This window comes from Microcaecilia unicolor, chromosome 10 (genome assembly GCF_901765095.1).
Source record: "Microcaecilia unicolor chromosome 10, aMicUni1.1, whole genome shotgun sequence".
NCBI classification, from domain to species: Eukaryota; Metazoa; Chordata; class Amphibia; order Gymnophiona; family Siphonopidae; genus Microcaecilia; species Microcaecilia unicolor.
Genome location: NC_044040.1, coordinates 166585393 through 166600050, shown reverse-complemented (window position 1 = coordinate 166600050; position 14658 = coordinate 166585393). Strand labels below are relative to the sequence as shown.

At 40.6% G+C, this 14658-nt stretch overlaps 1 protein-coding gene across 1 annotated transcript in view; it reads left to right on the top strand.

Annotated features, from left to right (window-relative positions):
• Positions 1–14424, top strand: part of AP1S3 (adaptor related protein complex 1 subunit sigma 3) — a 35613-nt gene extending 21189 nt beyond the window's left edge. Inside the window, exons 3-5 of the mRNA XM_030216165.1 lie at positions 6506–6614; positions 8994–9131; positions 13576–14424. Of these exons, the coding sequence (XP_030072025.1) occupies positions 6506–6614; positions 8994–9131; positions 13576–13611 (283 nt within the window). The 3' untranslated portion in view covers positions 13612–14424. The remainder of the gene's footprint in view (positions 1–6505; positions 6615–8993; positions 9132–13575) is intronic.
• Positions 14425–14658: the final 234 nt, after the last annotated feature.

The window sequence follows — 14658 nt, the reverse complement described above, 5'->3', positions numbered from 1 at the left end:
TGGAAAGAGAATGGAAGCAAAATAAAACCTAGCGGGGCTTAGACGGTAACTCCAGTAATTGGGGAAATAAGGCCAGTACTGGACAGACTTCTGCAGTCTGTGCTCCAATTATAGGTAGACATATCTGGATTGGCTTGGATGGCAACTCCAGTAGTTGGCGAATTTGTCTAGTGCCAGGCAGACTTCTATGGTCTCTGCTCTGAAAACGGCAAGAATATATTGCAGCACATGCTATGAGTTTCTTATTGGGCAGACTGGATGGACCATGTAAGTCTTTATCTGCCACCAAATACTATGCTACTATGTTGGGTGTATATGTTGCCATTTGCATATTAAAATGTGATTAAAATACAGAAATGTATGTGCATTTGCATCTAAAGCTAGGTGCCATGTTATAAAATTAACCCCTAAATGATATTTCTACGGCCTACCCAGTCCTGACGGACCAGCAAAATGAAATCCGTGACCTGGAATCAAATACAAGCCCTCTAGCCAACCCTAAGTTTTCAATATTCTATGGTATAGAGTTCTGACTTTGGAACTAGGAATAGATATTATATATTTTGTATGTAAAAATGCAAACACAAGAGAATTGGGCAGATGGATGGCCCCTATGATGCTCATCTATTGCTGTGTTTTCTGTTTCTGTGTAGGAATAAGTTATCAAAACAATTGTAGATATATTTTCATGGATTAACAATACATATGTGAATATCTTAGGATAGGTAAATGTCCTTCATTGGATTTATGAAAATGAGTCAAGTTCTTGAAATAAACCAATTACACATTTGCCAGCTGCCTGCGACCATGTAATTGGCTTTGAATAACAGCCCTAGAGGATTCAGATAAGTGTTGGAAAGGCGAAAGAGGCAGCAAGAGTGGAGATAATCTGTCTTTTGCTAGCAATATGAGCTGTTCCTCATTATGTCTATTTGGGCTTGTTATTACAACTGCAGATTCTGTTGGGTTAGCATCTTCTATCTTGCCCATTCACTTCTTGTTACCTACGTAAACAAAGGGAAGTACACAGGCACATTCATCCCAGGCCCCCCTCTTCCACCCACAACTGTTCACTTTATAGCTCTGAAAACAAAACACAGATGGTGTGATCCACCCTATGTTTACTTTAATATTCAGAGAGAAAGGTCAACAAGGAAATCAAAGATGCTACCCTTTTTTGGGGGGCTAACATAATGCATTTGCGGCTAGTTTTTGAAAGCTCTGTTCTGTTCGTCCGATCCATGCAGCTAGAACTAGGAATAAATTTGCTCAGATACACAAGTAAATTACAAGTTGCATTACTAGGGTGGTGGAGGTTTTAATTACTCTTCTGTACCATTTCTTTGAAAATGGATTCAAATAATACAAAGATTATGGCTGGGGTGTGAGACAGACAGACTTTATAGGGATAAGAGGATTGTGAGAATGATGTACTGAAGTATAATGAACTTCATCCATACTTTTAGTAATTAACATGAACTATTTTGCTAATGGGACTTCAGTGCAAATTAGTTAAACACATGCAGATTTGCTATAAACTCTTTCACAAAAAGTTTACTATCCAGCTTATTTTCGAAAGAGAAAAACACCTATAGTGCGACCTAAATCGGGAGATAGACGTTTGTCTCGCAAAGGCGCCCAAATCGGTATAATCGAAAGCCAATTTTGGGCGTTTCCAACTGCACTCCGTCGCGGAAACGAATAAAGTTGACGGGGGCGTGTCAGAGGCTTGGTGGAGGCGGAACTGGGGCGTGGTTATCAGCCGAGGAGAGATGGGCGTCTTTAGCTGATAATTGAAAAAAAAAAAAGGTGTTTTTACCGCGATTTTGGGTCACTTTTTTTGGACCCTTTTTTTTCACGAACAAGTCCCAAAAAAGTGCTCCAACTGCCCAGATGACCACTGGAGGGAATCAGGGATGACCTCCCCGGACTCCCCCAGTGGTCACTAACCCCCTCCCACCAAAAAAAACCCACTTTAAAAACTTTTTTTCCAGCCTGTATGCCAGCCTCAAATGCCGTACCCACCTCTATGACAGCAGAATGTGTTCGATCCTGTCACAGCCTTTCCCTGGGTCAGATGTGGCTCTCGGGTGCAGTACAGGGTCACATCAGCAATGCATTGTGGTGGGTGTAAGGTATTGGGCTCCGTGATTTCATTAGCTTGTGTTACAGTCTCACGATGTTGGTAGTTGGTAGGCTCTTCTCCCATGGTGCTTTTCCCCCTGCCTACTGGGTCAGAGTGTGCCCTGTTGTGTTTCCTGTTGTAGTCCATGCGGTAGTGGCCATTTTTGTAAGCCAGTTTTAGTTCCCTTTCCTGTGTTAGCCACGTTAGAGAACTTAATTCTTACCTTGAATGTGGCTGAAAGAGGGCATTGTACAGCATTCTGCCAGCTCTGACCTACTGCTCATCTCAGTACCAGGGAGACTCGTTGCCAGTGGGGCACAACCTCTGATCTGCAGTTAACTGTGAGTAAAGGCGGTTATTCCAATAAAGGACGTTTTCGGAGAGATTAGTCTTCAGGTGTCAACTGGTGTGCCAGTGTTATATAGCAGCAACCAGTCCTAGAGGCCTGCGTGTATGCAGGTCCTTGGAGCACTTTTAGTGGGTACCGCAGTGCACTTCAGCCAGGTGGCCCCAGGCCCATCCCCCCCCCACCTGTAACACTTGTGCTGGTAAATGGGAGGCCTCCAAAACCCACTGTAACCACATGTAGGTGCCCCCTTCACCCCTAAGAGCTATGGTAGTGTTGTACATTTGTGGGTAGTGGGTTTTGGGGGAGGGGGGTTGGGAGCTCAGCACCCGTGGTAAGGGAGCTATGCATGTGGGAGCTTTTTCTGAAGTCCACCACACTGACCTAGGGTGCCCAGTTGGTTTCCTGGCATATCAGGGGGGCCAGTGTACTACCAATCCTGGCCCCTCCCACGACCAAATGGCTCGGATTAGGACGTTTTTGAGCTGGGCGTTTTTAGTTTCCATTATCTCTAAAAATAATAAACGCCCAGCTCAAAAACGTCCATTTTTTCGAAAATACGGTTTGGCCCGCCCCTTCATGGTCCCGTTCTCTGAGATAAACGCCCATGGAGATAGGCGTTTCCGTTCGATTATGCCCCTCTATGTGTTATGGAGGTGTAGTTAAGTAGGTGACAAAATCACATTTGCAAACCTATGTAGTTTAAATATCAGTTTATTAGCTAGTGAGCTGCTTGGCATGATTTTGCAGCACAGTCCCTCATTAGCTATCAGTTTGCATGAAACTTTGCAAAAGTGAAGCTGTGTATGCTAAATAGTTATTGAGAAACCAGTGGTAAACTTTTGTACTGGATGGCTCTTGCTGTGCCTTTATCTTTCCTATTTGATTGCTGGAGTTCCTTTCTTCTTTATCTACTGCTATTTTGAATTTTGTAAACTGTCTACACTTGTTTTCAAATGAGGCGATAAATAAAGTCATATAATAAACATAAATCTGTGAAGGGTAATTAGAACAGGTTGCCCAGGTTAATTAGGCAGGAAGGCATCTATTGTATAAAGACACATAGATGCATATGTGGCTTTTTATAAAATGCTAGCAGAAGTCCTACAGATATTTATGCCATGCTTGGCATGGCCTCTTACTGCACCCCTGGGGATGCCTACTGTACAAATGTGTGCTTTTTGCAACTTGCATAATCTAATTTTGAGGCCTTTTAATGCATGAAAACAGTTTATAAGATTTCCTAAAAGGTCAAATATTGAATGTTTAATTTAGCATATGTTAAAGCTAGGAAAAAGGGCATGTCAAGTCAGGACATTCATAATTGCAGTGTGTTTTACAAATTATATATAAAGCTGCAGGATAGATGTTCATGCTTATCATTATGTATGGTGGAAATATCCATTTTATAAAAATACACATTCAAAAAAAGCAATATCACTTGGGATCTTAGAGATGTAGGTGGTGTTTTTGTGTCTGTGACACCATGATTGCTGCCTGATAAAATTGTATGACCCCCCCCCCGTCCCGGAAGTATAGAAGGTTGTACCAGTGAAGAGCCCACCTAGGTCATGATCCCATTTGGGACCTCGCCCTATAGTTTCGGAAGCTCTCCACCTTACAAGTATCAGGTTTTACAGAACTGCACATCCAAGAGTTGTTAAGGAGCCAGGGTCCAAAACGCAAACATCTTGGATTTTTGAGTTAGTCTTAAATGCCAGAGGTATGCACAATTGCCTCCTTCAATCACTTTTTCAAACAAGAAGTTAGCTAACATTTTATGCATGCCTGGGAGCAGGTGTAAATGTCTCCTATCCCATGCCTTTTAATTTCCACAGAAGCCTTTCATGAGGGACTTTGTCCAATGCTTTCTGAAAATCCAAATACATTGTATTTTATTAACTGGCTTACTTTTGTCTACATTTTTCTTCTTGCCTTGAAACAAATGTAATTTGGTAAGGTAAGATTTCATTAGCAAAATTTATTCTGCCTTTGTCCCATTATACCATTATTATCAATGACAAGTAATATTGATCTTTCAATAGTTTCTACAGTTTGCCCAGTACTGAAGTCTGGGTCATTGGTTTGTACCTTCCTGTTTCCAGGGCTGGCCAAAGGGTATCGGAAGCCCTGGCTTAGATAAACCTTCAGCCAGGCGCCACCTCCCACACTTGGTGAGCATCTTCTCTTCCCCTCTAACACCTCTCCCTTCATTTGGTCAGCATTTCATATCTCCTTCGCTACCCCCCACTCCACATCCATCATCTCACTCCCTCTTTCCTTCCACTTTCTGAGCCATTGCTGATGCCCCCTACTCCTCCCACGCCAGCCCCAACCTTAAAAAAATTAAGCACTGTGTGAGCCCTGTAAGTTCAGGCCTGTGCTGTAATGTCCCACCCTCCCCCCCCCCCCCCCCCCGCCCCCCCCACACACACATTGGAATTCTTCAGGAGGCAGTATTACAAGGTAGTTCTTCATTCTTCTTCAAGCTCTGGACAGGCGTGGGAGGAGGTGGGTGGGGCAGCAGTGGCAGGGTTCTCCTCCCCCCATTCTTTGAAAAAATTGGCGTTACATTGGTAATCCTCCAAGCTTCAGGTGCCATAGATGATTTTAATGATAGCTACTATTAGAAAGCTGTAATCTCTGAAATGTCATTTTTGAGTTCTTTCAGCACTCTGGGTCATCTACTATCTGGTCCAGGTGATTTGCTACTCTGTCAGTTTGCTAGTTTGTCAGTCTTCCATTGTTCATACAGTTGTTTCAGTTCCTCTACATTATTTCCATTAATGTGTAGTTCCTTTACATCTACTCCAGTAAAAGACTGAAGCAAATAATTTTATTTAGCAACTCCCCCCCCCCCCCCCCCCCCCAGGATCCCTTTACCTAGATCATCTAATGGTCCAATTGATTCCCTCAAATGCTTCTCCTTGCTTCAAATGTAGCTGAAAAAGCTCTTATTTATGAGTAAGTGCCTCTAAGCAAGCTTATTTTCAAATTCTTTTTATTCTGTTTTTGGGAGATTTTTTTGCCTTTCTTATCAGTACATTGCTTCTAACTTGCCAGTGCTTTATGCTGCTCCCATTTTCTTCATTTGGATCCTTTTTTTTTCTATTATTTGAAAGATACTGTTTTCACTTTAATAGCCTTTTTCACCTCAGCTCTTTACCATGCTAGCTGTCATCTGGTTCTTTATGATTTTAATATCTGGTATATATCTGGTATGGGCATCCAGGATGGCATTTTAAACAACATTTGCACCTGGTGTAAACTCTTAACCTTTGTAGCAGATTTGTCTAGGCTTATTCTTTTAAGCCATTTTCCTCATTTAAAGTAAATTATAAACACTATCCAAAAATGTTTAATGGAATAATCTATTGGAGTTGCAGCCAGCTGCTCCTGGGACTGCAGCCTGACTTACAAGCACCTGTAACTAAGATCAGTATAATTTTGACTCATCTAACAATGTCCAGCATATGCATATAAAATTATTATTATTATTAACATTTGTATAGTGCTACCAGACGCATGCAGCGCTGAACATCCAACATAGAGAGACAGTCCCTGCTCAGAGAGCTTACAATCTAAAAATAATACAGACAGACAAGACAATTAAGGACAAGGGAAGTACTGGGTGAGAAGGAACAAGGGGAGGGCAAATTGAGTAGTGGCTAGGAGCCAAAAGCAGTGGCGAAAAGATGGATTTTTAGCATAGATTTGAAAACAGGTAGAGATGGAGCTTAGACATACAGGCTTAGGATGTCTATTTCAGGCATAAGATGCAGCGACGGAAAAGGAACGGAGTCTGGAGTTAGCCGTAGAGGAGAAGGGGGATGACGAGAGATTTGTCCAGTAAATATAAATAACATGCCTCCATGAGTATTGGGGCAGAACATAATGCTACCCAAGAATCTGTCTCCTGCAACTAGTTTATGTGACCTTTATGTTATTGAACTGACATGTGAAATTTTAAACCTTTCTGTGGAAGCAAGCACATGTGGTAACTGTATTTGGTTCTTTCTTGTCTTCTATTTCAGATATGCTAGCCTATATTTTTGTTGTGCAATAGAAGACCAAGATAATGAATTACTGACCTTAGAGGTGGTTCATCGTTTTGTAGAGTTACTGGACAGGTATTTTGGAAATGTAAGTGCTTATCTTATTAGTTGACTATTTGTTAACTGGAAACTGGATTAAAAAGATAAAAATCAGATGAATATGGAGATTACTATTCAGTTGCACATGGTCTGGGTTGATTATTATATAACTTTTTCTCTTCCATGTTGTTTGGATGGTATTTAGATTTTGCCCATTCCTAGGAATGTGCAGAAAGTTGAGCTCAACATACATGATTTTCAGCCTGGCTCTGTTTGTTTATTTATCATTCTTATAAACTGTCCCTCCCAGGAGGGCTACTAAGCAGTAAACGCCAAAAATAAAACCCACAATAAAAACATGGATGATAACATCAACTACTTATAATAAAATAATAATTAAATGAAACCTCTAAAACCGTGAAGCCAAAGGACACACAGTGAAACAATAACAGATCAATTCTATATCGGGATGACTCCATTTACGTGTGTCTTCTGAGCATAAGAATGGTCCAAGGAAACAACAGGGCAGCCGATCTGAAAACTCCAATGTGGGACTAAACCAAACAGATCAATAGATGGCAACATATACACAACCACATAAGACTTTCCAGTGTACACTACTATCATCTGGAGAGTGATATGACAGACGTTAAGCCGCTGTGTTGTTTTTTTTTTTTTTAATATACTACAGTGCCTTTTCCAAGAGGTTTTTGCCTCTGATGCAGCCCTTGTGTGAGCAAAACATGGCCTATGTTGGGCATTATCTTGATTTTTTTTTGTTTGTTTTTCTATTGATCTGCTTATTTTATTCCCACATTGTGAGCGTAAGAGCCAAAAAATGTAGCAGTTATGTGCATAATTGCACTATTCTGCAAGGTAGTATGTAAGTGTGTTAGCATGAAACTGCAAGGGTGGGGTACCTGTGGATGGTGCACAGGAGCGACCTGTGCGTGTGTTCCACTTATGTATATAATTTACAGAATACTATAATCTATATACCTTACATGGTGCACTCAGGCATACCTATTTATGCCTGCCATTGTCTGGCGTAAACAGTGGCCCTTTACATGTAGGTGCACAAATTTAGATTTATACTAGTGTTCTATAATGACATCTTGGTGCACAGATGCTGTTCGAGAATTGCTGCTCAACATCGGTGCACCTAATTGGAGGTACAAAGTTATAGAATTGCCCCCTAAAAGATTTAGAGGTCATTATTCATCTACAAGGTCAACATATAACTTAATGTCTAACTTGGCTTCAAATTATACATATTTAGTGGCAGAGCTGCTGAATATGCACTTGTAAAGCCTGACTTTTGCATAGAGTATTGAGGTGAGAAATGGGAAGTCCAAATTAAGACATTTTATTATTTCCCGTGTGTTTTAGAAATTATTTGATAACGTGGCATTCTGTAAAAATATGTGTAGGTGCCTGTACTGTGGGTACAACCATTTTAGGGCTCCTTTTACAAAGCCAGACTAGCCATTCCCAAGCGTCAAACGAGAGGAAGCCCATAGGAACTGAATGGGCTTATTCTCATGTGCCGCGCCGGGAATTGCTAGCACGGTTTAGTCAAAGAGGCCCTTAGTAAGCAACACACTTATTTATTTTTTTAAAACTGCATCAGGGCTGGTGTTAAACATGCTGGGGACCCCAGGGCAAAAATTTGGAAGGGGGCCCCAAAGCCCACCTGCAGACTGTATCTCCTTTAGTTTTAGCAAGCATGGGGGCCCAGAGCTGTTGCCCTGGTTTCACCCCTCCCTTCTAATACTGGCCCTGTACAGCGTCACTTGGAGTTTTGAAGATGTTGGTGCCAGCACTTGCATGTTTGACGTACTGATTTACAACATAGATGCATGTCAGGATTTACATGTGCCAACACGCCTTTCTCAGAGCGGTGTAAATGCTGATATCCAGATTTTTTCAAAGTGTAATTACTTTTCTGTAAGTATATTATTGTGTATTTATAAAAGTATCATGACTGACATTAACATGAAAGCCTTGCTATTTTCACTGATCTCATGCTGACAGATCCATCAAAATAGTATTCTCCTTGACATATTGGATACCAAATCTAACAATGTTGAAAATGAAATATAATTGAAATTTGACAATACTGATTGTGTTGTATTAGACTATATAATAGGATTATTCTCTAAGCAGACCTTTCTCCTTTAATAAACTGCTGACTTTCAAGCTGATAAATTATATTTGTTTAATGGGCAGAGCAATTTTGATATTGCTTGTGGTGCCTGAAGGCAGTAGGTACTTTGTACCCGTGGGCCTGCACGATTTGTTTTTAAAGGGACATGTCCTACAGTTTCCCTTTTGAATACACAGTTATCATGCAAAATAAGTAGACACCATATTTTACCCTCATGTAAAGAGAAGGATTTTCTTATACTTATATTATTTGCTTCTCCAGGTTTGTGAGCTGGATATCATTTTTAATTTTGAAAAGGCTTATTTTTTGCTGGATGAGTTTCTAATGGGAGGAGAAATTCAAGACACATCTAAATTATCTGTAGTAAAGTCCATAGAAGAATCTGATATGTTACAAGAGGTAAGTGATGTGGGAGCAGAAAATGCAGAACATAATTCTAGCATAATCGGAGCAGGATTAAAGTATAGACAAACTAGGCATGTGCCTAGATTCTAAATGTTTAGGAGGCGTGTCCTCAGATGTTCTAATTTGATAGCATTTTTTTTGTCTTAGTAACTCAACCCCTGGCAGGAAAAGTAGGGGAGGGAAGGTCTGAGCTACTGCCATCTTCAGAAGTCTGTAATTCCCCCCCCCCCCCCAGCAACTTTTTGTGCATTGTCCAGCAGGTGCAGTTGGCGTATTTCCTACCAGCTGCTGGTTTCTCTGCTGGTTTTCCTATGCAGATAGAATGGAGCACTGTTTTTTGTAGTTTTAAAATGTATTTACTTATATGGTTAGGACTTCTAAATGATACACAAATGAATAAATAGTAACATAGTAACATAGTAGATGACGGCAGAAAAAGACCTGCACGGTCCATCCAGTCTGCCCAACAAGACAAACATATGTGTATACCTTACCTTGATTTGTACCTGCCTTATTCAGGGCACAGACCGTATAAGTCTGCCCAGCAGGATTCCCCGCCTCCCATCACCGGCTCTGGCACAGACCGTATAAGTCTGCCCTCCACTATCCTCGCCTCCCAACCACCCTCCCCTCTTCCCCCCACCTGCTCCGCCACCCAATTTGGCTAAGTTTCTGAGGATCCATTCCTTCTGCACAGGATTCCTTTATGCATATCCCACGCATGTTTGAATTCCGTTACCATTTTCCTCTCCACCACCTCCCGCGGGAGGGCATTCTAAGCATGCACCACCCTCTCTGTGAAAAAATACTTCCTGACATCTTTCCTGGAAGGGCATTCACTGTGATGGCAGAAGTGCATGTTAGGAGGCTGTGAAGTTGGATTCCAAGAGGGCCATGGCAGGGGACAATATGGGCAGCCAGATAAATTCTGTGGCAACTGTCACAGCACCATAGGTTGTTTGATAAACACCATAAAAACACCACTTCCCCTAGTTTTGTCATCCCTTCCCTGACTTATTGGCAATCACTATCTCTCTCTCTCTGCTGATGACTCCTAAGTGATACAAATGCTGTCCAGCAGAAGATGGAGGGTCTTTTAAAAAGGCGCGGTAGCTTTTTTAGTGCTCACTAAATGCTAGAGACGACCATAGGAATATATGGGCATATCTAGCGTTTAGCACACGCTAAAAACGCTAGCACACTTTTGTAAAATGACCCCTAAGAATGAAGCCCTAACTACAAGGGTGGGGGGTGCGGGGGCAACACATTTGTTCGCCTAGAGCCCACCAAGACCTGTGTTTACAAAGGTGTGCTATAGGCATGTTAGCGTTTTTAACACATGTTAACGCTAATGTGTGTCTAACTCATATATAGGAATGTGTTGGCGTGTTAACTTTAAAGGCATGTTAAAAATGCTAATGTGCCTTAGAAAACATACCCCCAAGTGTTTAATTGTGCCCTGAGTGTACTACATATTTCTTGACTGATAAACTGTTAAGAAAGAATAAACCAAAGTGAAATAATACCAGTCAGCCTAAGGTTAGAGATTTGTGTGATAGAGAGGTCATATAATCCTTTTTTTTTCTTATTGGTGTAATAAAAAGATCATAACTACAAACATTTCAGATTTCTTGAGCGCTAATATGGTTATTTGATCTCCACACTGTTCGATTTTGTGTGGTGTAAGACCAAGCAATGATCGATGGATACACAGAAGAAACAAATCTCCATAGAATACACAGTATGTGGAAAGACAGCGAAGGTGACTTAAAAATGAGTGGACAACGCTCCAAATAATAAAACAGTTTATTAAAAGATAGTTGAGATGATTGAGACTCGACACAGCTGTGTTTCTGCCGATAAGGCCTATCTCAGGAGTTAGCACTCTCTCCAGCACACTCTGGAGACTGTACCTTCAAAAAGATGTAAACAGGATGGAGTCGGTCCAGAGAATGGCCACTAAAATGGTCACTGATCTTCATCATAAACCATACCGGGACAGACTTAAAGACCTCAATTTGTATACTTCGGAAGAAAGGTGTGAGAGGGGAGATATGATAGAGATGTTTAAATACATCCATGGCATAAATGTACAGGAGGAAAGTCTCTTTCAATTGAAAGGAAGCTCTGGAATGATGGAGTAAATCAAGGGAAAGGCCAAAAGCAGGGCATAAAGAAAAAAGAGGAAAAAAGAAGTTATGGAAAGATGAGGAGAGAAACTATATCTCAAACAGTGTAAAGCTACCTAGTGCTATCTGTCTTCACCCTCACATTAGACAGAAGCAGATAAAGAAGAAACAGGGAGTTCCAATGTATTTTTTAGCCTCCATAAGAACTATCAATGGATCGGGCTCAAAGAGCATATTTAACAGTGGAAATAATGACCACACATTTACAAGGAAACTGCAGTTGACATTGTCCTTCATTATAGGAAATTTACATCTTTGCTCTTTGGTGGCCCTATTCAAATCAGGAAATTGCATACTTTGACCACTATAAACAAGGCAAATCTATTTGAAGAACAAATGCAGCACATGATCTCAATCCTGAGGAAAATCAAAAGTCACAAGCAATGGTAGCCTGCTGAGTTTCCCTTAAAACATACCATTTCAAAATAGTCAAGTCCAAACTATCAGTTGATAACTCTCAAGTCATAATCGGGATTTTGTGGATCCCTCTTAGACAGTATATAGGACAACCTATTAATAGGGGGAGCCGCAGTTTCTAGTATTTTAAAAACTTCAATCACAAATTTCTTAAACAAGTCTTTTGAGACAAAGAGAGGGGATTTAGGAAAATTCAAAACCCTTAAATTCAAACAACGTGCCCCATTTTCCAAATTCTCTTAATTTTTGATACATTTTATCTGAAAATCAAAGCGAGCTGTGTCTGAGATATTTCAGTAGTTCTGTCCCCTAATTCCCCAGTCCTTTCCAGGCACACCTTAACTTCTCCAAACTGTGCTGTGTTCTTCAACTAAATATCAGAGAAAAGAGAAATTGATTTATGCAATCCAGTTAGAGCCTCCCACACAGAATCAAAAGTAAGTTGTTATGGCTTTTCCAATGGTGGGCGATCAACAGAGAGTTGCCCAGAGTCACCTATCAACTCTACTGTCCAAACCCTAGGAGATCCACTAACAACTAGACCAGCCCTGGGAGTTGTACTTATGGGACCATTAGAGACTAAAATTGGTGGTTCTGTAGTGTCCTGCAGCAATTTTCAGTCTCTCATCAACTTTAACAAAACAGAAGTCATACCCTCTGAGAGTGGCGTGCTGCACTTCAAAGCACACTGCCCCAACTCTCTGCTCTGGAAATGCTTCAAATGGTGCAGATGGGGCTGACTTCTTACCCAGTATTAGCGATGTCTCATGCTCCCTGGGAGATGATGATTTTCTTAGAACCACAGTGGCTTTGGGAAAATCACAGATATAGGTTGCCAAACCAGCTCTGGTATAATAGCCTGCCAATAAGGGATCTGTTTCTGGAATTCAGAGGGGAAATACTGTACTTTCCCCTTGTGCTTCGGCATATCAGCAGAATGCACATACAACATTCTGTCCTCATGACGCTATCTTGAAAACTCCCTATTTTGGTTCCCCCCCCCCCCCCCCCCCGTCATTTCAAGCTGAAAATGATGCAAAACAGTTCCCATATCATTTCAAAAAAATGGAAATCCCTACCTGTTCCTGACCACTAATTCCATTTGCGTTTTGCTGATTATTTTATAGTACATCTAGATTGATCGCTGACTTTAAACATTAATGTGGAATAATGTGTCAAACATTCAGGGGTTAATTTCAGTAGAACCCCATCAACATTCAGCATTTATTGGTTTTCTCCCAACATGAAGGAGACTTTTTTTTTTAATGTTATTTTAAACTTAGTATGAAGCCCTCAGAAGAAGAAAAAGAAGAAAAAAAAAGCAACTCTTCAGCAACCAGTCCCCATCCTCCCCCCCCCCCCCCCTTATGTCTTATCACAGTCATTACAGGGAGTTTCTCTGTTCATTGTTTTCTTCTTGTGTCCTATTGGCTGTATGTTGTACATCACTCTGAGTGTGAATAGAGAGTTGCAAAAAAAAAAAATGAGTACTAACTTAAAAACATAAAATAGATTTTAATTAATGCTCTTCAAAAGAATGTAAAAAATAAAAATGTAGCCTATGTTTTGGCACCTAGATATGGACAGTAGTCATAGCTGAGTACTTCAGTGATCAGTTGCTAGTTTACAAAGAATTTGAGCATGGAATGTGTTCACCTTATGGTCTGCTATTTCATAAATGTGTCTTTAGGAAGGCTGTAAAATTTATAAAAATGGCTGCTCCTTTATAAAGAACAATCAAAAATGTTAAATAAGTCTAAGTCCTGAAATATTGTGAATCTTTACCAATATCATAAATAAGCATTTACCTTTTTTGATTTTTTTTTTTGTAGACCATGGAAGAATACATGAACAAGCCAACATTTTAATGTACAACTGCCTGGAAACACCTAGAATGATGCATACCATAGTCATTTTATTTCAGTGGCTGCTCTTCCTCGTGCGTCACAGGCTGCAAAGAACACCACAGAACTGTAAAACTGTTAAGGGTCATAATTAGGGCTTCTGATTTCAGGTTTTAACTGATTAAATACTGACAAAACACCACAATGCAAAAAAAGCAAGAGGGTTGGTTTTTTTTTTTTGGTTTTTTTTTACAATTAGATAAACATTGAACACCACCTGTCTTGGCATGCTTTCACCACTACTCCTGGCCAATCTTGGATTATCCACTCATTTTTGGTGCCTCGTCAGTGGTGGTGACTTAGCTGCACAAATGTATGTATTTGATTCATCCAAAAGAGGTACCCAGCAATACCACAACAATGCTATTAAGCATTGGGTTTATGTATCCTCGGAACTGGAATATAAACACCTAATTACGTAAGTTATAAACACCTAAGAATATAAGCCTTGGTCATAATATAAAAAAATATTCTGTAAGGGGGAGGACAGCTCTGGTTCTCTGAGACAGTATGGTAGTTACCAGTTCTATAATGGAACCTTGGTGCCTAGGTTCTATTACAGAACACAACCGTAACCTGCTATTGGTTCACTTAACATTTAGGTATCTGTACTTAATACGAGCCATAGAGCTGGCATGTGCAGGTACTTAAATATGGAAGAGATCATGTAATGTAGGCATTCTTTTTAATGGGTGATAGCCCCACCTATATTCCACCCATGTGTACACCCCCTTGCAAATTCCATTTCTCTAAGTTATGAGTAGCCTAGTGGTTAGAGCACCGATCTTGCAATCCAGAGGTGGCCGGTTTAAATCCCACTGCTGCTCCTTGTGATCTTGGGCAAGTCACTTAACCCTCCATTGCCTCAGGTACAAACTTAACCCTCCTGGGACAGAGAAATATTCAGTGTACCTGAATGTAACTCACCTTGATCTACTAGTGAAAAAGGTGTGAGCAAAATCTAAATAAATAAATAGGTATTCACAAAGTAGTACCAAGGGACATTATTAG